We start from the raw sequence: 26,872 nt of genomic DNA, 5'->3' as shown, positions 1-26,872 counted from the left end.
TCAAGTGCACTGCGCGGTTACAGAGTGGACAAATTATATGTCATTTAATACAGTCTGTCCAACTTTGCTTAAAATCTAATCATCGTTTGGTGTATTAGCAGAGATTTTTGACATCACATTCCAAGTACTGTACAGTGAAATGTTTTTTTTTGTGTGGCGAATTGTTTAGCGTTTTTTTTACCGTACGAGTATTCACGTTGCAAGCAGCTGGGGGAAGTGTTGACTTCAACTATAAACATTTTTTGTTTATTTTGTTTTATGTTTTACAGGCACAGAAAATACTGCTTCCGAACACAGTGGCATGTAAAAAAAGGATTGTCTCGGCAACGGGCTCTTTCATTCTGGTAACAATTTTTTTTTTTAACCATGACGACCTCGGCAAATTTTTCAAACTGGGTGACCTTTGATGATGACCCCGGATTTAAAGCTTGGGGCGAGGCCAACCCCGATGGGCATCCATTCGCGGAGCAGAAGGGGAGCGGCGCCCTTGATCTGCTCACGTTTGAGTCGCAGCAAAGCGCGTCCCTCCCCGCGCCGTCCACGAGCAATGGGACGTTTCCAACTCCCGTGGCTCAGCAACCATCGCCGCCGCACACTCCGCTCCACCCATCGAATCCATTCCTCATCAATCTATACGACGATGTCCAGCCCTCCACCATAAACCCTTTTCAGTCGTTCTTTGACAGTTTTGAGAACCCGGAGGAGAAGGGAACTGGGCAACAGCAGCAACAGCAGCAACAACAGCAGCAGCAGCAACAGCAGCAGCAGTCCGGTCAAGAGTCGCCGCAACTTCTGTTGAACGGATCCTATCACTCGGAAGACTTAAATGCGTCAGTTGACTCAACAAAGCCTGACCCACACGCCGAGGTCATTGACAAACTTAAACAAATTCAGATTGTGGACTCGTACGCACAGGAAGATCCTTATTTGTCCGACGAATCTGTTGACACGCCGTATGCTTACTGCCCAGACTTCCCCGAGGTCGAATCAAAAGACGGCTGGCCACTGATGATGAGGATTCCAGAGAAGAAAACGAAGATGTCCTCCCGGCAGTGGGGGAATATCTACACCACCGTCTCTGACGGCCTCCTTATGTTCTACTACGAGAAGGGCCTCGAGAAGCCCTTCAAGGAATTCCAGCTGCAGCCCGACCACGAGCTCTCGGAACCCCGGCTGGAAAATTTTAATGAGCTCGGCAAAATCCACACCATCAGGATTGAGTGTGTCTCCTTCAAGGAGAAGCGCAGGTACCCGACCAAAATCTTGCAGGCCCATGGCGAAACGAGGACAGAATTGCTCAAGCTGGGCACCCCCGACTACAACGACTTCACCAGCTTCCTTCAGACGATTCGCGATCAGCTGATGCACCTCACAGTGCCGCTGGACAGGTGCTCGGTGTACACGGAGGACACCATGGAAATCGAGGTTGCGGATGAATTTAGGGGCATCTTAAGGAAAGACGACAGCAACTTGGTCAAGCATTCCGTCACGACACACGTATATGCCATGGCACTCGTCTCTGGGAAGCCTGAGTGCGTCATCGGCCTCAACGACATTGACGTCAGGGGCAAGGAGAGCGTCAACAGGCAGGACATTATTGCGTCTTCATGCAACAATTGGATCAGAATGTACGACTGTCAATTTCACTCCTGCGTGGATGCTGCTGCCTTTGCCGAGTCAAAAGCAATAAAATTCACACCTCCGGACGCCTGCAAGATTGAAGTAATGCGCTTCCGGACGGCGTACTGCGAGAAGGAGACTCCGTTTTCCCTGAAAACCGTGGCAACGGTCCGCGGGGCCTTCATCGAGCTGCAGTCCTGGCTGTTGATGTCGCCGGGCTTCTCGCCGAACAGGAACGTCCTGCGGCAGGTGCCCTGCGAGAACGTGATGGTGCGTTACCCCGTTCCACCGGACTGGGTCAAGATCTTCCGCACGGAAAACTTCATCAAGCAGAAGTCGCTCCTGGCCAAGGTGAACAAGAGCGCCAAGTTCGGCACGACCAGCGTCTCCGGCTCGGAGCCCGTCATGCGTGTGACGATTGGCACGGCAAAGTACGAGCACGCGTACAACGCCATTGTGTGGCGCATCGACAGACTCCCCGACAAAAACGCTGGTATGTGCAGAGATCAGAAGTCACCTTTGGTCATCACTGCTCGGTGACTTGCGTATATCGTAAAAAAGTTGTTGAAATCATCCTTTATCCAGCTACTGCTCGAGAAAATACCTCTCCCGCCATTCTTACGTTCTTGTCACAGCTGTTACTTTTTGTATCGTTAATTAAGAGTTTCAACATGCTTTTTTAAAATTGTTTAAACGTATAAAATTATTGGGTGTAATGAAAGGGAGGCCAGGTCATGGGCAATCCCCTTCATCGGCCTGCACTCGCCGGCATGGCAAAGTATGGTCCAACAAAACCCCCATGGCTGAGATGGCGTGGGGTGATCTACCAGTGGATTGACATAGGGCTGTATATTTTTACATTACTATACCACGTACGGCAATTATGGGATCTAGATAAAGGGAAACATTATTTTTAGAGGTACGGTAACATGAGCGATTTTGGCTATGATAATCAATTTACCTTAACCATTATATACAGTGTGTATACACACTCCAAACACTAACGATTATTAATAATAAGCATTCACAGGCCTTTGTCGACTGAAGCAATTGGCGGGACCCTGGGGTCCCATCACTGCCCCGGGGGTAGGAAAAACCACCAAGCGACACGAGTCTTGCCTTACCGACAACAAAACTAGTGGTCAATCGATTGGCCTCGTCGAGAGCTACTCGGGGCACTAAGTTTCGTAAAAAGTTGAAAAATTACATAAACACGTTAAATTCACTGCCTGGGGGAGCGGGCTCGCCTTGGCAAAGAAGCTGAGGATCGACGGCTGACCAGAGGGCGTTGTCGCCACGCGCGACTGCGGCGGACGCCCCCCGGGGCTCGCGTTTGGCCGGTGGGGTGGCGCCCATCGTGTTGATCGCCGCCTGCTGGTGGCGATTGTTGGCGCGAGTCTGGGCGGGCGGTGCGTTGCTGTCGGGATCACGAGTAGGGCGGATAGAAAAATAATAATTATTGACCTGATTTTTGCGGGACCCCGGGGTCCCGCCAAATGATTCAACTGTCTCCTGGATGAAAGATTTTCTACACCGTGTCGGTCATGGTGGTTGTTGGGTTGGTGAATCGGGGTAGGGAGAGCAATGAGCACTGGTTCATATGTTACTCGTCACTGATGTTAGCCGTGGCCAGGATATATTTTGTTTGCAGATCACCGGGTTCATTGTACAATGCATCTATAATTTTGAAACTAAGAATGTTTAACTAAGTGAGGTTTAAAAAAAAAAACATTGGTTTTGCTGCATTTGTTTAAAAAAAAATCACCGAAATTGTTATGAAAATCGAAGTGCTTCTGAATTTAAATTCCCGTCATAATTTCAAAGTTATAATAATAATAAAATTTATTAATGCATGCAGGAAGACTGCACCAAATCTCAAGACTTTGTCAAGGGGATTTTCCCTTGGGGATGTAAGCAGATAGGGGGGCAGTCCTCGACTTACGAACGGGTTACATTCCTTAGACCCGTTCATAAGTCGATTTGTTCGTATCTCGGAACTCAATATTTTATTGTACAGCACGTACGATCAGTGCCTTAAAAATGTGTTACGGTTCAACACAAAAGGGAACCATTGTTTAACTCATAAATAAGAAGAAATATTGTACATTTGCAAGTGGCACAGTAAGAAATACCGTGTCACAAATAAATAGCATAACATGAAAAGGAAAAGCAGTTTTATTTTCACTTACTTCGAGTCCTGATGCTGGCATTGCTTCTCATAAGGGGCGTTGCACGCAAGATGCTGGGACTCATTACGCCTTGCAGAGGATCACTCTGCCAAAAACAAAATAGTTGCTTTTTGACGAGGAAAATACAGTAGGTCTCTTTACTTGACTCTCCCATTCGAAGGCTTCGTCCAAGATAACAAGATGGAATGCACTACATTACTGCATGGCAGAAGGGTGCTCACGCCTGTCACATTAAATTACGTAAATGGCGGAAGATGTCTTCTTCCAGCGCTATGCTTTTAGACTGACTTAAGTCAGTCTAAATGTGGATAATTGCTGATTACCATCTACTGCGCCGAGAATAAAATACTAATGGTATTTGTCTCGTGTCAAGATGCAACTGCACCTCCAGCAAACAGAGGGATGTGCATCACAGAGAATAAGGAGGTCTGTGTGAGAGCGGTAGTGTAGCGGTTAGCTCGCTGCACTACGAACCTGGCAACCCATAGTTTTATTTTTGCTGACGGCCAACACCAGTGACGATTATTTCCCCTAGGTCGACTCCGCCTTAAATGAGTACCCGGTGCGGTGTGTAAACATCGCCACTGGGGAGACAAAGGCGGCCAGGCGTGGTGCTGGCCACCCACCCCCTCGTGCGCCGTGCCGGCCTTCATCGGTGCTCGATAACAGCACTTGCCCCAACAATTTGTTAAGGTTATACGGGAGATCCTTGTCTTTGTATAACATATAGGAAGTTGATTTTATATATATGAGAAGAGACAGACGTTTGAGAAAAGGAAGGTCTTGAGCCTGAACTTTAACAGTGGCAGGGAATCAATAGCCCCACACAACAGGGGCATTAGCGGAGGAGGGAGGAATGACCTCCCACTGTGCAAATGTTGACATTGGGTTTCAGCAGAAGGCCCTAGTTGCTGGAACAGAAAGTAAATGAAGAGCTGGAGTGGTGAAAGGTAGGCAGAGGTGAGTCGATGGAAGATTTTGAAGACTCTCAGGGTAACCTTGCTGCTAATCCAGTGAATGCATCATAGGATTTTGATGATGGGGTTAAAGAGAATGAGCAGAGGGAATGAAATTAATAATTGATCAATCGTGTCACCCTCTTCAGTCCCTACGTCATCGCTCTCTTTCTCCGTCTAACAATGCCGCAATCCATCTTGCTCCTGCGCATGAGTTAGTGTCGCCACTATCGCTTTGGTGGTCATGCTCTGGGGCATGTTCCTTCATTTTCCTGCCATTCTGTCACTAGTCTTGCCCTTCGGCCATAATCCCTTCAAGCAATGTGTCCTGCCCAAGACAACTTAGAGTTCATAAGAGTCACCATTGTTTTTAATTGGCATATGTTCTCCGATCCATGTGTCCCTCCTTTATTCTCTCTCTATATCTCCCAGCATGCATTTGGGGGGTGGGGATGACAATGGAAGTCTGAAACACCGCAGCAGTGGCATAGCATGGCTGGTATGGACCCTGGTGCAAGAAATGAGATGGGGCTTCATTTCCCCTCTCTTTGTTGCCCAGCGCCTAGGCTGGGGTTACCACCTATCCTGGTTCCCCCTCTGAGAAAATCCTGTTGTTTGTCAGTCACTTAATAATACACCAGCCAAGATAGTGCATTTACATGGAGCTCTTCCCTCTTCCGGTATCGTGAGATATTCTTCTCCTCATGGTATGTTGCAGTTAGAATTATGTCGCAGTTGTTTCTACCTCGCAGGTGGTGAAATGTTAACTACCTCTCGTGATATACAGGAGGTCGTGGATTCGATCCATATGCTGACACCTGCATATTTGGAGTTTGTATGTCTCTCTCCCCGTGGTTGTGTGGATTTTTCTCCAGGGTCCTCGGGTGTTTCCCTGCATATTTAGAATCAATATATGTTGAAAGTATTTGGCCGCTATAAATTTCCACACAATAAGCCACTACGCTGGGCTATAATTTGTGGCCAGGTTGCTTCTGAAAAAGCGCTCCATAGCTCAGTGGGCCTTACCTGATGAAATTAAAATAGTTTAGTTTTAGTTTAGTTTCAGGTGGCAACCTTATCCTGCGGGCCTTCGGCGCACGGGCCCTGGTGCAGTTGCACCACCCGCACACTCGACAGCGACATCAACCGCACTGGAGTGATCACGAGTGTGGCGCCGACATTGGCAGATCCTTGTGATTGTTGACGCGTCGCTCGCTTTTGCCCGGCGCCAGCGGCCGACCACCCGCACTGCTTCTCGTGCCGCCTGGAGCTGGGCTCGGACCAGGAGGTGCCGAGAGGCTTCTTCCACTCGTTGGAGGCGGAGTTTGACATGCAGACCACCACCGCCTCTGGGGCCAACATCCGCTCCGTGAGCGTGGTGGGGAACGTCGACGCTATCAAGAACATCAGCTACCGAGGGCATTATCGGTACCAGGTACGAAGCGATTGGCCAACTCTGGGTTCTTCTTGGTTATGCAAATATGTATGTATGTATGTTGAACTTATTTCGCAGCGTACATAGCCAACTGTGCTGAACGGAGGTGCTTATGGCTGGATGAGTGAAATTAAGTTAAAGGTGTAGCACTAGAATATTATATTTTCTGTATTACCAAATTGGGAGAATGCATAGCAATCAAGCCTCCCCCCCCCCCCACCCCACGCTGTGGAACTATTGCAGACTGTGTGAAACATAGCTATAAGAATAGTGCAAATACGAAATGTGCTGAAGATTAAATCTTCTTGGAGTGTATAATGCATATTAATTGCACCAAGTTATCTCGTATAAAAGATAAAGGCGCAGCCCTGCGATTGCTTGATCACGCCACTGCTGGCAGAAGGGTCGCCAATAGAGGGAGCTCGAGAGGAAACCTCTGGAGGGTACGATTGCCTACGCTTGCATGCTGACCAGACGTCCTTGGCGGTATAGGAGTGCCCACACTCTGCGTCACCACACGCGACCTACCGGTCGACTAACCGTGGTGTACCCATTTATGCTGCCTGGTGGACTGTGGCTTCAGGATTGAACAAACCGGCGCGTTGTTTCGTCTGCCGCGCCGTGGGATAGAATTGGACTGGCGACACCGGGATTGAAAGGACAGTGTGCTAACCCGTTACACCACGGCTGGATGAGCGACTTCTAGCAATTCTACGTTCAGATTTCTCATACAGGAAATGGCTTCTGTTGATGTGTGGTGGATCACTTTTTAGCAGCCCAGTGCCGGGTCGAACGACGGTATTTGAGACGGTGGTGAAAGGCTCGCTCTGTCTCAAAGGTTGCTGTGCTAAGACTAATGCACGCTCCTCTTGCATGCCGTGTGCCAGGTGGAAATGGAGAAGAGATGGATGAAGGTGGGGGAAGTGGACGAAGATAAGCCAGGAGAGTGCTCACAACAGTGAACCCTGGTTATGGCAGGGGGTGTATATTTTGAGGAAGGGTGTGCACTTTTGTCGGAAAAATGTTGAGCATGGTTCGAAGCTGTTGTGTCACAAGAGCAGCAGCTTTTAACTGACTTCTTAAAATTAAAATGCCATTATTAGTTTATCCCATAGGGAGACGCTATTATATTTGGTTGGGGACCTTTTATATATATATCTCTGTGTACCTCGAACTCTTTTGTCTACAAATGATCTACAAATATAAGGTTTATCTCAAAGATAAACTCTTGACCTTAATTTGTGACGTTCCGGAATACAGATTGCTAATATGTGTAGTTTTTTAAACGAAATTACGCACCTCCGATTAGCGCGGTTGGCTACGTACGGCGCGAAAGAAGTTCAACGTACATACAAAAACATCAATCTTTCCACAACCGATAGAGCCACCTAGTGGTGAAATGTTGGTATCGCTACGTGTGAGATGCGTTGAGAAAGCCGAGTGCGTGCACGGCACTAAGAGATAATCGAATAATACTGATAGTTTAAGAAAACCAAAAAGTGAAATACTTTCACAACTAGTGTATTTAAACACTGTGGGTTGCTACAAGTTGCCCAAGTCAAGTCACGCCAGACTATGTCTATGATTCTTAGGACTCGGTGTAAATTGTAAATCGCTCCAGCAGCCAAACGAAAACAACTCATCGAAGATCCTAGAAGTAGCAGGAGAAATTACTCGAGGCGCAATGCATGGCTGCCTCGTTTAAAATAGATTTAGCTTATTTTTTAACTGACGTGTCGGGCAGTAATGTCTGTAAAACACCCACAGTCTATCGAATAATGTACATTAACAAAGAGAGCTTTAGTTAAATCCATTTATGAGTAAGTACATTCTGTCAAAATTCACTCTGGTGGTTATGCTAAGTTTAAAATCTTGGGAGTATGTTCTAATTACTACAGTAATTGAAGCAAATGATGGACGTTGGCTTTTAAAGGGAAAAATAACCCATTGTTAAATTGACACACACACACAGTGGCTTAATGTAACACAAGATCCCTTTAAAAAATTAAATAATTTTATTTTAAGAAACTTTAATATGTTTGACATATTTTAGCTGGACAGGATCCAGCAATAGGGATTTTAAGCTTTTTCTTTTCTGTGTGTAATAAAGCTCGTGGTATAATGGAAGAGTGAAACCTTTATATTGTGTACTATTGTTGCAGCTGGTTGCAGTGGGTTTATCCCCTTAATTGCTATTGGGGCCATTCTCTCGTTTATCCGTTAATGTATTTCTTTGTTGCCGACAGTTCAGCAGACTATTAACAAAATGCAGAGAAAATGGATTGCTTCGCTTCATTTTCATTCCAACTGAATTCTTAGGAGAAATAAATACAGCGTAAGTCATGCAGAAACTCGAATGCTATTCTTTATTCTGTGCCACATTCATTTCTATCTATAACAAAAAAAACCTTGCTTCATAATCTAAGGTATATGTATAAAGTAAATGCGTGCAATAAACTGTATGTATATACAGGGTGCCCATCAATGTATAATTCATTGAAAAATAGACAGCAGTTTGAGCTAGGTTGATTTTTTTAATATATACTCACATTTGTCGTAAAAAACAATTACTTTCACAACACTGTGGGTGGAAAGGCCTCCACGAGTTGCCACTCTAGAGAGTTCCCCTAGAGGGTATTTGGCCTACTGTTCCACAATGGCCACACATCTTGGAAGGGGTGGGAGTACCCACACGTTACCTGCCCATCAACTAACTGTGGTGTGTCCATTTATACTGCTGATGGGACAGATGGGGGAGGATTGAATAAACTTGAACACTTGGTGGTGTGTTAATTGTATGAGTCTCATCACTAAACCACCATTGGTGACACACTTTGTATCGAGGTTTGTTCCAGATATTCACAGACATTTCTGGCTTGATTTTTTCAATTCTATCATGTGTTGTTGAAGACATTCATGTGTATTGGTAAATTAAAACCCAAACAACTGAACCATTAGGAAAATGTTCCCAATGTCAACCACATAGTTGAAAATATTGTGTTTTATTATTTAATAATGGATAATATTATGGACACCATGTATGTATGAACTGCAGTAAGGCAAGACTTGATTTTTTATGTTGCCATAATCAAAAACTGGACATTTACTTTATAGATATGAACAGTTTTGCAGTGGGTTATTAAAGTTATCTGCATATCCAATCTTGAAACTTAATTTTCATTTTAACTGGATGCACTTATTATTATGAGTACAGTACATAAAACAAGGATTTGAGATAGTGCCCAACAGGAGATTTGTTGTGACTCCTTGGATAAAACGTTTGAACTTAATAGCCTACATTTTATTCATGAAATCTTTGCACAACATGAAGTCCCAAGATTAACATATATTGGAGAACGGACTTCTCCCACAAATTTCTTCAAGTGGCCTTTTTATTCTTTACACAGGACAGTTCCCTTTCCCCACACTCTTTCGATTGTTCATCACATTGCAGTCGAGCCAATATGTTTAATTGTCAGCTGGAATTTTGCCAAATGATGATTTAAAACAGATATTTACATCCAGGGTCAGAATATAAACTCGCTGCACTTGAGAACCCAGTTTTTTATTCCCCGATGGCTGCCTAGAATTGAATCTAGGATCTTGGCAGTGCCAGCTCAGTGCCCTGACCTCCAATCCACCTGGCCACAATGACAGTTGTCACTTTTAACCAGAACATGCAATTTTGAAACACTGCATGAAACATATTAAGTACAATTCACAATTGGTGAGGCCACGTAATGATCTGGCCAATATTCAGTACAGTATTTCTTAATTTGTTTTTAAATTGGTGCCAAATGTCAAGAGTTTAATCTTGTTTATAAAGGATATTTTAGTGCTGCATATTCGTTGGCCTCTAATTCTCATTGGGCTTCTAATATTTCCATATAAAATATATAATAAGTTGTATTGAGGATATGGCGTGCATAGGCTATATTCTCCATGTATTCAGCATGCTCTGCAAATGCTATATTCATGACCAAATATAGCAATGTAACTTTATATGTTGCATAAAATTGTCTTACTTTTGTGAGAATATATTGATTCTTAACTTAAGCATTAAAGGCATTTCATGGACATTTGATATTTAGAGGGTGACCTCTATGTGCACTGGCGTCTACTACCAATGCATTAGTCCTCTCTTGGACCAACTTTGCTAACTAGTTTCTGCCCTACAACAGAACATTCCTCATTGCAATGCACGTATATAACTGGTCCTTCTGCGCCCTCTAGTGGATGAATTAAAACAAGCACGTTTTAGAAATGTTAAGCCACGGAGTTGTGGGCAGTCTCAATTCTTTGGTGGTCGCTCTGATGTTTGACATTGGACATAAGTTGGGGTGGAGTGGTGGTGCATTGGTTAGCGATGTATGCAATGAACTCGGTGATTTCAGTTTGATTCTCGCCACGGCTAACATGAGTGAAGAGTGATATCTGAGCTGGTTCTGCAACCCTCATGTCATGGACATGCCAACAAGGCCATACGTCGGCTTTTATCCTGCATCGTTGTCGACAAAGAGATGTAAGTTAATTGTTTTAATTGGCATGTTATAGAACGTTTGAGACCTAATTTGTGGATACCTCCTAAAGTATACGTTTAAGGCAATATGATAGGTAAGGTATATTTTCGTGTTAAAACACCAAACAATACTTTAAAATTATGATGTTAACTACTGATAAAATGACTGCCCTGGCCTATAAGTGTTTTTCATTCATAGCCCCCCCCTGCCTATAAGTATTTTTCATTTATAGCATCAAATCCAGATTGCCTCTCCAAAATTCCCCTAGACTGCCTTGATGTTTGTGTGTTTGATTAAAAAAACAATTTTTATAGTCCAGGATATTTTTTTTATAACATAAGCTGCCATGCGTTACTTGTGTTACACCCGTGGTACCATTGCTTTTTTTAATTCAGTATAACCGATATAAAGGTATGCATCTTGCACTTTCCTGGCAAACTTGTGTTATGCTGCGGTTGGGTGCATTCACTTTTGTGCATTGATACATTTTTTTGGCAGTTGCAGTTTAATGCGTTTTTTTTATATAAATAGGAAAGTAGGTTCAGTATAGTACACTCCTCTCCAGTTTAATTGCTAGTTTCCTTGACAATCTGCATTGAAAGTAATATAATTTCACTCGTCGAACCACAACAAACGTCAAGTTTGTGGTAACTTTGGGATTATAAATATATTTAACAATGTTACTGTGCAGTAAGTACAAAAGCAGATTTTATTGTTTTACCAAGATACACAAAATATTGTACAGTGATTAACACGAGGGGAGGCAGAATGTGTACCTTTTGAGTTGTATGTGAAAACTATGCTGTGTTAACATTCCAAAATAAAATTGTAACTGCTATGAAAGGTGTTGGTTTTCTTGGTGCGAAAGAAGTTCTACATACATACAGATGGGACAGTTTTATATCGTTGTACTGTATTATTAGTGTCCATTCTATTTCTATATCATGAATTAGAAGTGGACACAGGACTCCATATGCTTAATACTGTATGTACTACATTTTATTTCACGTACGAATTACATTGTGCAATGCTTCAAATAAGATTGCAAAAATGTATATGCAAAAACCCATCAGCATTTCATGAAGAGGTGCATTGTGGTCCTCTTGTCTTCGATCAGCATCAAAATAAATTTGAGAAAATGTACCAACTGATAGCAGCACGTAACCTCGATGACTGACATTGCCTGGGGAGGTTTTCAAAAGACTGAATTTAATCAAGGTATTTACACTCATGGATATTAATTGTATATATTAATGTTTTGAATGCTGCATATTTTTTGTATTATCCTAACATACATTCTCCATAGGGTCATATATCTAATTTGACTTAACTACAAACTTTAAACAACCTTACTGATGTACATGAGGGCAAGACAACCTTCGCTTAGTGCCCTTATGGATTATTTTATCTGTGCTTCACATTGCTTGTTAACAAATGTCATCAAAAGGCATGCCAATTTCCCAGTGTGGGGAGCATGATCTACTATATTTCTTATTCACTTAGATATACAAACACTGCATCCAAGTTTGTCTTTGGGATATGTATTTCTATCTAAAATATATACGTACTCTATACGCATATTAAATCTTTATAGTCAGTTCACTAAAATTCTCAAACAAGAGTTCCGCAGTAAATAAATGACTGCTGGTTATGCAAGATGTCTAAAAAAGCGTTTGATAGTTTGTATAATTATTCAGTACAGTCATGCATTTATTTTGTATTTCATTTGAAACATACATATAGTACAGAATTTGCTTGAAACATTTAGCCAAGAGTGACAGTATGGCATTCATCCTTGCACTTCTCTCTTCAAACATAATGGTAAATGGTGGAAATTTACAATGGTAAAAATGCGATGTTTTAATACACAACCAGTTCATTTATTTACACCGTTGAATTTAACAAAATATGGATACATCTTTCTTGTATCATCACGACAAATGATGTTTGTGTTGGGGGCAGTGGCATAAAGTCATGCACGTTGTTTAAAGAGTCGAATGCTGCAGTGCTGAGGGAACCCATCAGAAACAAGCACTGCCAATATTAATAGAGTTCTCATCCAGCAGTGGATTAACAAATTGGGCTGGACACATACAAACAATTGCACACGGGTGACAACCCTATCTATCCAGAGCAAATTTCAGTATTTGGCGATACTGCCTTGGCAGTGGTGCAAACCCACAAATTAAAAAAAACCCTTTAAAACATTCGTTAATAAGCCTTACAAATAATACAATAGGCTATGATCATGATCGCCGACGTCTGAGAAAGGACATGACACATATAAGACGTTTCGGGCAATGGCCCTTCTTCACAGCTCATAAGAGGCCAGAGAGGTGTGAACAGTGGCAGTAAAATAACTTAAATCCTTTTGCATATGCAACAAATGTGTTTGAAACTCATGGCTTTCCGGCCTGCACCATTGTTATGGTGGGTCTTTCTCGCCATATAGTGTCCCTATAATTTGATGCTGCTGCTGCGTTGGGCAATGGTGTACAAGCCACAATAAATCTCGACACGCTTGTCAACAATAACTACTGCGACCTTGAATAGAAAACACATACCAGTCAACCCCTTATCAGTGCCTACCTTATTACAGACCAACTCAGACCTTATTGGTCACCTCGTGACCTTATAAATCTCAACGTTCATCCTACAAAGTCCCATCACAAGGGAGAAACAGACAATTTTTTTGCCCGTATTGAAACGGCTGTACGCCGTATGGACCTGAAAACCCAACTTCCCTGTACAAGAATACGACTAAACAGCATGGGTTGACAGGTATGTCACAATCGGCGGCGTTTCGGGCAACCGCCCTTCTTCGTGGCACACGTTTGCCGTGTCTATGACCGAGTTGCCGGTGCACACAATAGCTTTGGAGAACTGTGGCAAGGCACGGGCGGCATATCCGGCCACACCGCCGCCAATAGGGCACTGGCAGCAATAGCAGCAGCAGCGAACGGGAGCCGCGCGCCTCTGCCCACAGCGAGGGCTTTGGCCGCGCCTTAAATACGACGGCGGCCCTCGAGAGCGCCTTAAATACCGCGCCGTGACGTCATGTCCGCCCGCCCACCGTGGGCCAATCACGCACGAGGGGTAAACACGGTTGATTGGAATCCGTAGAGTGGACACGCGTGCTCGCTCGTCGTTTGCCGTGAATGTGGCCCACACGTTGGGTCAACGTTCGAACCACGTTGGTTTGACGTTGGGCCAGCGTTCGGTTAACGTTGGTCAAACATTGGGTCAGCGTAAGGCCAGCGTAAGGCCAACGTTGGGCCAGCGTAAGGCCAAACATTGGGCCAACTTTAGGCCAACATTGGGCCAATGTTTGCACGTGGTTGGAAACTTTGGCCCAACGTTCCCTGTTTATTTGGATGCCTCTCAGCTCTAGCTTGCTTGGTCGTGTGTGCACCCCGGTTATACTTTTTTATCTCTTAAGGGGGCTGTGTTATGAACGAATGTGGTGATATTTTTAGTTGTCCGTGCACCATCACCAAATAATTTAAATTGGTAATTGTAGTGTTCAGTTAATATTCATCATGTTTTATTGTTTTTGTGAATGTTTTGGATGATTGATGTTACATTTAGTCTTTATGTTGATATATGTTGATGCTGTATATATTGTGCTTCAATTTGTCCTACAGAGCTGTGATTTTGGTTTCATGCTTTGTTTACGAGTCCATTGAAAAAAAATGACAATTGGTCTCAATGGCTTTTAACCTGCTTATAAATATTGTACAGTAAAATTACAATGATTACAATTAAAGGATCATAAATATTATTATTGAAGGTCAAGATTATTGATAGGTGGTAATCGTAAATGGTGAAAGATGAAGGTGATTATAATGACCATCGCGATAATTGAAGATGGTGATTGTAATGATAACAGCGGTGAGAAGAGTTGATGTTGCTGATAATTGTGGTAAAAATTATGTTGATGGTGATCATGACAATTTCAACTGAAGGTGAATTTATGACAATTTCGACGATGAATACAGTGATGGTCACAGTGACGGTAATTATGACAATTGCGAATATTGTGACGTTCATTCCAGTAAACATGCCAATGTTGGCATGTCTTTGGAACTGTTTGGCCCCAATATTGGCCCATACTGGGATGATAGTGCTTATGAAGACGAAGGTGATGATGTTGATGGCCCCAACAACAACTACAACCGCCGTTCATCACTAAGTGGCGGTGACTCTGAGGCCACGTAACAGTGTCGAAGGCCCGCTGGCAGGAAGTCACAAAACAGACCCAGGTGCCATAGGATTGGTTGACTGACCGACCGAGATTTAAGACCGAAACAGGAGGATGTCTCCACAAATCTGGCTGTTGACTGATGATGCTGGTTGTAATTACCGGCGAAACGTCGTACTCGAATTGTAAATGTTGTGGGTTCACTCTACAACACACCGGTGTGCTGAACTAGTAACGAATTGGCATGTTTTGTTTACGTGACAGTTTTGAGCTCGGTAAAGAATAAAAAAGTGGTATATTAGGCATAAAAAGTGTCGGTGGTAAATCACCGTTTCCCAAGAAACACTACATTTAAATCTCCAATTGAAAATATTTTCGCGACCAATATTTTGGATAGTATATTGGGGATAATAAAGCCTCCTGACCGACATGACGAGAGATCAGCGATAGTTAACGACAAACCCATGGTGAATGGGGGGGGGGGGGTTAACTTGGCCCTATAATTCCCCCAAAGATTCCCCCTATAGCCTTAAAAGACTGTAGGGGCAAGTGCTGTTAGCGAGCACCTATGAAGGCCGGAACGGTACACGATGGGGTGGGTGGCCAGCAACCACGCCCGGCCGCCTTTGTCTCCCTCGTGGCGATGTTTACTACACACCGCACAAGGTACCAATTTGAGAGGCTGAGCCGACCTAGGGGAGGCCCGGGACCGGTTCAGATAATCGTCACTGGTGGTGTTGGCCCTGAGCGGGAATCGAACCCGGGTGGCCAGGTTCATAGCACAGACACACACATACACACAGAGAGACACACACACAGACACACGTACAGACAGAGAGACACAGAGAGACACACACAGAGACACACAGAAACACACAGAGACACACGTACAGACACACACACAGAGACAGACACACAGAGAGACACACGTACAGACACACAGAGAGACACACGTACAGACACACAGAGACACATACAGACACACACACAGAGACAGACACACACATACAGAGAGACACACACAGACACGTACAGACACACAGAGACAGAGAGACACACACACAGAGACACACAGAGACACACACACAGACACACGTACAGACACACACAGAGACAGACACACACAGAGACAGACACACGTACAGACACACAGAGACACACAGACACACACAGAGACAGACATACACACAGAGAGACACACGTACAGAGACACACACAGAGACAGACACACATACACAGAGAGACACACACAGACACACACAGACACACACACAGATACACACAGACACACAGAGACACACACAGACACAGAGACACACACACAGACACACAGAGACACACACAGAGACAACACGTACACACACAGAGACACACACAGGAAACACACGTTCATCGCCTTATGCGTGGTGGGAAATGTGAAGGGAAGCCCCCGTCGTCTCCCCGCCCCCCCTACCCCCACAGCAACCCTTCATACCCGGGCGCCATTGGAGTCGGGTCGCATATATAAGCGTCTGCGGCCACCTCACGCTCGGCTTCTCTGAAGCCGCGTCGTTTATAAAAAAAAGGGGGGCCCACAGGCGCGAGCCATCATGGCATATGGTAACCAAGTGGTAAGACCCGAGTGTTTGTGGCTGAGGCGATAAGGGGTGGGCTTATTTTAGTATTTTTTTATGCCTGTGAATGCTTTTTTTTTGTTGCCGAACAAACATTTCGTCCTCATCTTTGCTGGTGGTTGCTGTTGGGAGCGAAATGGCTTCCAACACTTTTTTTTTCCGTCTCTCTCTCTCACTCACTCTCTTTACCATCGTCCGCCGGGCTTCATACGATTCCTTTGCTGCTGCTGCTGCCTTTTGTAAACGTTACAAACCGGGAGTCGTAAGTCGGGCGTGTGTTACGATCCTTCAGTGTTCTCTTGCGTGCGCAGTCGGTAAGCATTATTATTTTTTTAAGATCGTCGGCTGTGCGCGTTTTAATGGTGAAGTGGCGGATACTGCTACAGCCCCGAACGGGGCAAGTCTTTGCCTCTGTGGAGGAGGAGAGTCTGTCTCTCTCTGTCTCTCTGTCTGTCTCACACGACGAGTCATTGGCAAGACACCTAATATTATTATTATAACAACAACGAGATGGTAGTCGATGCATTGCCGTGCATCTTTACAACAACGAAAGAGATTTAGCCAAGAGATTATTAAACGCGTCGTGTTGGCGCCCAAAATCGCGTTTTGTATTTTTTGCACGCAAAAGTAAATTGCGGTGAAAGGCACAAAAGGTGAGCAGGGATTTTTTTTTTTAGAAGCCGGGGTCCCCTTCGGGATCGTGTTTTAGGCCCTCTTGTTCTGTTTGCGTTCGTTTTTGCTATGTTTTTTTGGAGGACTTATGTAATTCAATTTGCCTGTGGGGATATACTCTGGGGGTGGGGGGGTCAGAAGGGTGAGCATTCCGTCTAGACTTGAAAATATCCACACGAAGGTAGCTTCAGATCCCAGTGGGCCAGGGACTTGGGGGGGGTTCCATACCACCATCATGTTTAAGATTGATGTTTGGGAGGAAACAAAATCCCCTTTCAACGTGGCTATGAGAGACGTTTGCCATTGTGTGCCTGCGTTTCAGCTCTCGTCCCACATTGATCATGACCCTGCAAGTCAATGAAAACACGGTAGAACTGTAATGCAGTGGTCATACTACAGTGTCCCAGGTATTATTTTTCACAATAAGTGCTACAGGCAGAGCTGATCCCGCTGTAATCTTGATGTCTGAGGTATTCTGCTGACCTGATTAAAGGACATTAATAATCCCTGACCGAAGCACTTGATAATGTGTATAGTGCGCTACGCATTAACTTTTTCCACGTACACTTAAATGTCTTTAAATACTTGGTCCATTTATAAATGTGACCCCCACGGAGTGAATGAGGACGAATTAACCCAATAGAGTGTATTGTATGCACTACACACAATAAAATGACTTGACCACACAAGCACTGTCTGCTTTACCATTACCAATGAATGTATGGTCAGTATAGTGGCGGTACTGCACATTTGTTAGATGTTCAACCTTGTATATAACGAAACTTTTGAACAGACTTAAATGCGTAAAAAAGTAAGTCCGAATAAACTGAGTTACTTAAACTTTTAAAAGAGAGTACTTTGACAAATGTGAAGTTGATGTGAACCAAACTTGGTCACATTGGCCCATGATTGGCTGACATGCCTTGCATTGAGCTAAAAGATAAGCAGCCCAATGTAACATTTTCACCCACAAAAAAAGAGACTTTTGTCGTTGCCTTAAATACCGACCCTAAAAATTGTAGACCGATGTCTAGATGGTCTTTGTCACGTCAAACTGAATTCAGATTTGACTCATTTTGAGGAAATGAGATTGAATGAACCGACAATTCTAAATACTCTATTAGGATTTCCATGCGATTCATTCTCTAAAGAGTTGAGGTATTTCTATGAACTGTCATGACCAGTATTGTGTATTAATATTTGAGGGAGGACTGCTTGTGTTGCTGGTTTTGAAAATAAACAGTATCCACATTTGTTTTTCCACAAAAAAAACTTTGGCTTTTTTACATTGTTGCAATTGCTCTTCTCATTTTTAACTTGTGCAGTAGTTCCTTGTTTGAATTTTTGTTATGTTTAAAAACTTGGTGGTTAAAGTTCTAGAAATACCTTTTAACGTATGCATTCGATTATATAAAATTGCTGTTTTATGCATGCCATGAATGTTTTGTGATGTCATTGTGCTATAAAATGACATCTCATGCGCCCATGTAATTGCCTAGTTATATTTAAATTTCAGTGGTTAATGAATTTAATGGATTACATTGTCTTTGTGTTTTTCCCCCAGCCCAAGCTCTACACAGCTGTGATTGAGGATGTTGTGCAAAATCTAAAAGACATCTTTCTAGACGAGGGAGTGGATGAACATGTTTTGCAAGAACTTAAGCAGGTTTGTTTTAGTACAAGTGTTCCAATATACCTCTATAGTATGAACATAATAGGCATGTAACGATTTCCTCCCGCCCCACTGCAAGATTAAAAAAATGCCAGAATTCAGGGCCAGGATTCCATTAAATATTCGATTTTATTGTCTGCTATCTTGTTTGTTTATTTATATTGTCTGTTCCATTTTTCATGTAATGTTTCATTCCTTTGTACTACCTTCCACATTTGTACTTATGTTATTTTTTGTGCCATCTGCTTTGGCTTTAGTCACGTACATTTTCTTGTTTTTGTCTATTTTGTATTATCTGGTACCACTCATTATTTCTGGACATGGGTGTAAAATAAAGCTTTGCATGAAATGTGCATACATGGTAAAAAAACGATTGCATAGTTCATTACATCATGAAGGAAATCGTTTGTATTTAAATAAAATGTCCAATTCCTAATAGTACACTTTTTTGTTGTTTAAGTTCACATGGTAATGAATATGATAAAGTAATTTACAACCCAAGTCAATCTACTGTTGGATGAAGGCTTCCCCAAGTGATGTCGACCGTAGGCGTTGCTTGACCACACTTCACACTGGTTTGTGTGTTGGTGGAGTTGGAGGGGTATTTCCCCAACAACTAGTTTAAATATAACTTGCCACGACTATTAGCTATGGCTGCAAATCGAACTTATTTCACCATATTTAAAGTGCATTGTGTTAACTGCTATGCCACTTTAACCTTCTTGGACTTAAAAAAAGTATAAACTATGCTACTGGGAAGATGTACAATTGCTAACTCATAAGATCACACTGCATTTTGGGATGAGATTCAGAGGAAGGCCTGTACTTGTAGAAATACATAGTTTCATGAACATTGCATGTTAATGATAAACGAAACCGTTTATCTTTCATCACAGCTCTGGGAAAGCAAGTTAATGCAGTCAAAGGCTCTGGAGAGCCTGCAGCAGCAGGAGAACTTGATGATTGCTCGTGCACAGCAGCCACATCCGCAGAACAAGAAACCCTCGCCTACAGTGGCTGTAGTTCGGCCACAAACAACTGCAGGTTAACTACCGATATTGTATTTTTCAGACTGCATTTTTTGGTTGTAAATTTTATACAAGAGCACTTTGCAGTAAATATTCACGGAATATGCTGTTGACGTGTACATGCTTTTGTCTTTTGTAGCTGGTGTGTTGCCAGATCAGAGAAATGTTCAAATGACTACAACTACAGTGGTAAGTGCTGAAAAGTCTTTCAGCAGTCACAATGGAATGTTTGCAGTGAGATAGTTGTAAAAAAGGAAAATGCCTTTTTCCGTATGTGCTGATATGATGGTACGATTTCGGTGTTAACGATTTATTTTTGCACAAAAATGTATTTCCCTTAGGCTACGCCTGTTGCGACAATGACTCTACCGACTGGCGTGATCTCGCCGTTTCAAGTCACTGCTCTTTCCCAAGGTAATACACTACTAGCATTAGCTATAAAAAATACTCTTATGGTTAAAGTTGCTCTTCAAAGTAAATAACACGCTTTCAGATTGTGGAAAAATATCCTGTCTCATGGTGTAATTTTTAAAAAAATATAAACCTCAACGATGAGACCATATTTGCTAATATGCTTGCCCTGTTATACCTTTTTTCTTCCAAATTACCATTGCGATGTTTAGGCATGATTGGTCGAATGCCAGTGGTGGTGAGCCAGGGGGGGCAGCAGATTGTTTCACCGCAGTTTCTGCAGCATATTCAACAGATGCAGCAGTTCCAGCAGGTCCCGCAAATGCAGCAGGTAAGCACAGCATGTGTAAAATGCTGAAGAACAAATGTGACCTAAGGTCCTTGCTCATTTACCAGCTTCACATCCCTTATTGTTGTACAAATACTGGAGGGAAGGGCCTTTGCTGTTGATGCCCCCAGGGTCTAGAATGCTATTGCCAATAAACTGCAACTTAATAACTACCTGTGAGATCTTCAATCAAAACTGCTCTTGAGGAGCTGTGCACTCCTAGCTGCCACTGCTATGCAGAGTGGCCTGAAATCAAATGCATCGCTCTGGATTACCACTGTAAAGTATGATCTTGAGTTTTGCTTATAGTGTGGTGATCTTTAAAGGTGCATTGAAAAATGTTGATACTCCTGATATTCCCGCTGTTATGGAGTGATTCATGCTGCCAGCTATGGCTGCAAAGTTTGGTCGTACATGTTAGGGAAATCGTTTATTGTTAAACTGGAATCACAGTTCCTATGATCACTTACATTATTTTTATAGCTTTATTTTGGTGATTTCAAAAACGTATGGTTTAGCCATGTTTTGCTAGAAGTACAGAGTTAACCTAATAAATTAAATCTAAATTTTCTTATGGTTATTGTTTGACTTGCATCCCACTGGGATTTTTGCAAACAGCGTTGATATACGGTGTTTTTTTCTTGAAGACTTTGTTGTTTTTTCCTTGATATTTCTCTTGCACGTAGTCACTTAAAGATGTTCTTTGTTCATGTTTTTGTTTGTTGCGGTTGCACCCGAGTCAAGAGTTGCATGGCTCACAGGGCTGTACCTAATAAATGAAACTGAAAAGATAAAGGTGCAGTCCTTGGAATGACTTGCTAAACCCACTGCTGGGGGATGGGCTGCCAGTAGAAGGAGCTGTAGAGGCGCCCCCTTTTAAGAGGGTTTTTTGGGTCTATTCCACACTGACCAGACGTGTTTTGAAGTACCCACATTAATCCCACCACACGTTGCCTGCATATCGACTTCCATTTATAATACTGGGTGAACGTGACTAGAGGTGGGGAAATATAAGAAGCTTGAATGATATTTGAACTCTCGCACCAGGAAATTGCATCAAATTTAATACCTCTGTGTTTAATATATAAATGTGACACAAATGTGAAAATCAAACCGAAGAGTGGTTTATTGTGATTGTGCTTATTGCCCAAGCACCACAACCTTATGTTTGCAAGTCTAATTGTGTGGGTTTGATATGTGCACAGATCCAGGTTCAGCACGTACCCACCATACAGCAGGTGAGACAAGTTCCAACCATCCAGCAGATGCAGCAGGGACAGTCAGGACAGCCTGGCCAGCTACAGATCCTGCAACAGCTGCCTCCGGTGTGTGTAAATGTACAAATGCTTTGGCTACACACACACACACACAGGTTTCGTGATTTTGCTTTGCACTCCTGTCATTGTTTCTACGGTTTGTTGTAACTTTCTGAACTGTCCCTGCTGGACATCTGTGAGAAAGAGCTTCATAGCTCCATGGGATTTTTCCAGGATAAATCAAGATTTAGAGTCATAAATAAAGGTCACAAAGGATAACTAATGCCATTTTTATTAAACAGACTTATTCAAAATTGCATAAATGTATTTCATTCTTTGGTTCTTTCGGTAAAGTCACGTAGAAAGAAAATAAATTAAATCATTATTTCTACGTGACGTCCCGAAAGAAGCAAAGAGTAATTCCTGCAGTCGCGAAAGCTTCAAATCAAGTTTGAAATGTATTTCAGTTGTGTTGTTAAAGCAATATATGGGAAAATACGAATTGTTTACACCACATGGCAGCTTGTTTTAAACAATGTGCCTTATTTTCAATTCGATAATGGCAATACAGTACTTTGCCTAACTTTCATGCAATGTGATTAAACTTTTTTTGTTAAATATTGACTTAAATTTTGATTTAAAGCTTTCGTGACTGCAGTAATTCATATTCTTAGTTTTTTCGGTAAAGTCACGTTGAAGAGAAACAACAAAATAATAATATATATTTTATTATTTTGTTGTTTCTCTTCAACGTGACTTTACCGAAAAAACTAAGAATATAAATATTGACTTGTTTATGTTTTTCTAGGTCTTGCAGCTGCAGCAGGTTTCTCAGGCTCAGACACAAGGTCAGACACCTGTCATACAGCAGCAGTCTCAGCAGCAGCATGCTCAACAACAACAGCAGCAGCAGCAGCAACAACAACAGCAGCAGCAGCAGCAAGCAGGGCTGACGCAGTTGCTGCAGCTACAACATGTAAACCCCCACATGCTGCCGGGGCAAATGCAGAATCCAACGTGCCACCCTGGAGTGATCCAACAGCAGATGCCTCAGCAAGTACGAATACATTTTTTGACTGACATAGTTTGGTAATAATTGATCCATAAACCAAGTGTATTGGACACTTCTTTTATCAGCGTGGTGAAGTTTGGTTAAACAACTCCCACAACCTATGGTGTGGGTAGGCCCTAAATCAGCAGTGGGTTGACAAAGGGCACTTACATGAAATGTTTTAAAAGCATCACATCCTCATGGTCATAGGTAGAGAGTGGTATACTGTATGTGTTTTAATATATACAGTGTATTGTTTATCGGGATGGAACGAGGGCATAGATTCATCAAGTATGGTTTCTTCAGCTTGGGGTAACATACATCGAATTGTTAATGCTAAGTGGTTTTTCGATTTGTATGTAATGGGTTTGAGTGACCGCTCGACCCTTTAAAGATGAATCGTTACACACCAAGTGATTTGCAGTGATGTGCGTATTTTTAGGTTGTAATATTGTTTTTTATTTATCAGGTCATTACCCAGCTGACCTCAACACATCAGAACTTGCCACCCGGCTCTGTGTTGTTGCAGCAGCAGCCACCTGTGTCGCAGCATCAGTCTGTCATCACGGGGCGTGTTCAGCCTGCTCAGCAGGTATGGCTTGGCATACAATAGTGATACTGTAACAAATATCAGCATGAAATCATTCTTCAAATTGCATTCTTATTGGCAGGGTGTTACTGTAAAATGTATCCATTGCGTGACATTTTTTTACAGTTTTGCATCGGCTTTTGTTTGAGGGTTGATTATATAATTTATGATGAACTTGCCTCTTGCACCTCCCCTGCCGGGTGTACCTCTATAGATGCATAGTTTAGTGATGGCAGAGTTCACCCATTTTCTATGTTATACGAATCATTTAGGCAGGTGTTGCAATTGGACCAGTGAGCAGTGCATCTTCAAGTGCGCAGCCACCTGTAATCATTCAAGTTGATGGTGCTGGAGATACTTCATCAGAGGATGATTATGATGAAGAAGAAGAAGATAAAGACAAGGATGATGACTTGGGCGAGGAGGCGGAGCATGTAGAGGAGGTTTGATTAATTTATTCCAATGTACAATTGATTTTGCTCCTTGTCCATGCCATGGTAACATGCCAAGAAGTAACACTTGTCATTATTTTTCAGGAACCTTTGAATTCTGAGGATGATGTCAGTGATGAGGAAGGCACGGAGCTTTTTGAAACTGACAATGTGGTCGTGTGTCAGTATGACAAAGTAAGTTGTACATGAAAGGCACTGATCATTGGCAGATTGAGTAGTTGTATATTTTAACACGTTATTTATTTTAAGACGTGTTACTGTTCCAGTATTTTATTTGGGGAAACAATCAGTGTTCATCTTCTTTGGTTCTTTCGTTAAAGTCACATAGAATGAGAATAATAAAATAAAATAACACAATAAAATTCTCACGACGTTTCGGCCACAACACAAGCAGCCTTCTTCAGGTGAAAAAACAACTGTCGGGACGACAGAGCTTCAATTGAGCTTCAATTGAAGCTCTTGTCATGTAGAATGAAGCTCTGTCATCCCGACAGTTCTGTTCTTTCACCTGAAGAAGGCTGCTTGTGTTGTGGCCCAAACGTTATGAGAATTTTATTGTTATTTTATTTTGTTATTTTATTCTCATTCTACGTGACTTTACCGAAAGAACCGAAGAAGATGAATCCTTGCAGTCACGAAAGCTTTAAATTGAAATTAGTGTTCAATAGATGATGTAAAACAATGCCCTATATTAACTTTTTTTTTTATTGGGACAGATTCACCGGAGCAAAAACAAATGGAAGTTCCACCTGAAAGATGGCATCATGAACCTCAATGGTAGGGATTTTGTGTTTTCCAGAGCCACCGGTGATGCTGAGTGGTAATTGAATTCATACACGTATTTGATTCTCGCAAGGCTTATATAAATTGCCTCAATGCCAATTCCATGTTCGATGAGCCAACTTGGTAGTCCAATCCCAGGATTCCATTCAGCATTACCTTGTTAAACTGCTTGAAACTGACTGCATGTGCAGTTTTGCAGAGAAGATGGTACCATTTTAGTCATGCAGCTGTGAAATGAGCTTGGATGTCTGTAGGATTAACGGAAGATGGATACATTAATGTGGCACACTAAATGATTTTGTAATATCTTAATTACCAATGTATACTATAGGCTGTCGAGCATTAGTTGTAAAATTTGGTGTTTTTTCCCCGCAAACTGAAAAGGTTTTATTTTTTTTCCTCCTGAAATTGATGGGATTGTGGTCGTCAATAGGTTTTTTTAATTGTTAACTTTCTTGAAAGAGCATAGTGAAAATCATTTATAAATATATTAGCTATTTTAGCATGTGCGTAAAATTTTAATCACAAAGATAAGCACAGGCTTTAATTCTGTAGTACTGTTATCCATAAAATATGTAACTATAGCAAATGAGTAAATTGTATGGTGAGGATGCTAATTTTGCTCATCAATGCACCCCTTTGGGAAGTTTTCATTAATCATGTAAATAGTATAACTTGTTCATTTAAGCTGTTAAATGTTTTATATAAATGAGATATTTTACGTAATAGAATATCATTATTTGAATGTTTAATGTTGAATTTATATAAGTTAAACTTTGTTTTAAAAACAGTTAAAATACTGTTAGTATTTTACTTGTGTGCATGAAAGTATTTTAAAATCGAGTCAGAAATCATGTTATGATATTGCCTTTTTTCTGTACCTACAAGTGCAATTGTGCTGTTTATAAGCAATATATTCCCAAGTGCCTTAGCACTGCTTAAATAAGCAGCCAGATCTTACGTGGCACATGTCAAAAAAATATATTAACAGTTGCAGTTCACATTTTACAGATGGTGTTACATTCGTCTGTTTGGTTGTAGTTCAGTATTTGCATTTTCATTGCTTGCCTGCACTGTTGACCAAGACAGGGTTTGTGTACAGTATATCATGACTCATGGGTGTTGTGTGAAAATCCTGATTGACATGGCATCACAACTTCCACACACTTGAGAATTTACTGTTTTATGTGGTATGTACTTGATCAGAAACTTTGAGATATCCTGTCTTTTTTTACAACGGCAATAAATCAAGCAGGCGTCATGAAAATGTTGTGCTTATTTAACCTATTGTGTTAAAGACGAACTCTTTCAAAACTCTCACTTTGTAGTGAAGAAATAAGTTGACATCTGGTTCCAAAAGCATTGTAGATAATGGTTAATTAAATGATGTACTTTTTCATTGACTGTTGTTTTATTAGTTGTTACAGGTATACGCTGTAATGATCTAACATAAATATGCAGATGAACTCCTTATTACAGTACAAGTTTGCATGTTTTGGTGTTTCCTAGTGTGATAATTTAATGTTGGATTGTTAATTGTGGCATTTGCAATGCGCTGTTTTAATGTTGAAATGCAATATGTGCACTGCAGCTTTATGTACCTTCATTTTATGTTGCATTTTGTTGGGTGAAGTGTGAAACGTGAAAGCTGTATGTGGTTTATATAAAGTTTGCATTGATGGACAAGGGTTGGCAGGCTAAATTTCTTTACAATTTATGAAATTCTTTATGAATAAACATTTACAATTATTCCTATATTCATCGACATCATTGTCTGTTTTGATATTCATTTCTGCAATGTTATTGTTTTTGTACTTCGTCTCCCATAAATTAATGTTGGCGTGAAAAGGTGATGCAGTAAGCGCCCCGCAATGTGAACATTTCAGCCTGAGGTTTGACTCCCAACCAAGGCTAACATCAGTTTGCAAGTGAAAACTCAACTGGCCTGTCGCCCTTGCCAACTTGCACTCATGAGCATGGCGAAACGTGGTCACACAACCCCTGAATTGTTTCAAGAATTGCACTTATCCCTTTAATTTAATGCAAGTCTGGTGGAAACAAGTCCAAAACTTCAGTTATTGAATGGGTAGAATTAT

At 42.0% G+C, this 26,872-nt stretch overlaps 1 protein-coding gene across 1 annotated transcript; it reads left to right on the top strand.

Moving 5' to 3' along the window:
* The first annotated feature begins 269 nt into the window (after positions 1-269).
* LOC116947958 (stonin-2-like) lies at positions 270-26,533 on the top strand. The gene is made up of 15 exons (XM_032964305.2): positions 270-2,113; positions 5,998-6,200; positions 7,088-7,146; positions 16,465-16,531; positions 18,771-18,872; positions 19,775-19,922; positions 20,046-20,095; positions 20,248-20,320; positions 20,530-20,648; positions 21,851-21,970; positions 22,710-22,958; positions 23,422-23,544; positions 23,814-23,984; positions 24,078-24,167; positions 24,710-26,533. The coding sequence occupies exons 1-15, from the start codon at positions 367-369 to the stop codon at positions 24,815-24,817; spliced, it is 3,429 nt and encodes a 1,142-aa protein (XP_032820196.1). The 5' UTR covers positions 270-366; the 3' UTR covers positions 24,818-26,533.
* The last annotated feature ends 339 nt before the right edge of the window (positions 26,534-26,872 follow it).

Source organism: Petromyzon marinus, chromosome 31 (assembly GCF_048934315.1).
Source record: "Petromyzon marinus isolate PM22_M1 ecotype Great Lakes invasive population chromosome 31, UKy_Petmar_22M1.pri1.0, whole genome shotgun sequence".
Taxonomy (NCBI): Eukaryota; Metazoa; Chordata; class Hyperoartia; order Petromyzontiformes; family Petromyzontidae; genus Petromyzon; species Petromyzon marinus.
This window is presented reverse-complemented; position numbering and strand designations above follow the sequence as displayed.

Coding starts and splice junctions, on each gene's coding strand:
- LOC116947958 (XM_032964305.2), top strand. CDS start 367: ATGACGACCTCGGCAAATTTTTCAAACTGGGTGACCTTTGATGATGAC. Junction 7,147..16,464: donor GACGAAGATAAGCCAGGAGA/GTGCTCACAACA, acceptor GCTTCTCTGAAG/CCGCGTCGTTTATAAAAAAA. Junction 20,649..21,850: donor AGGTCCCGCAAATGCAGCAG/GTAAGCACAGCA, acceptor ATATGTGCACAG/ATCCAGGTTCAGCACGTACC.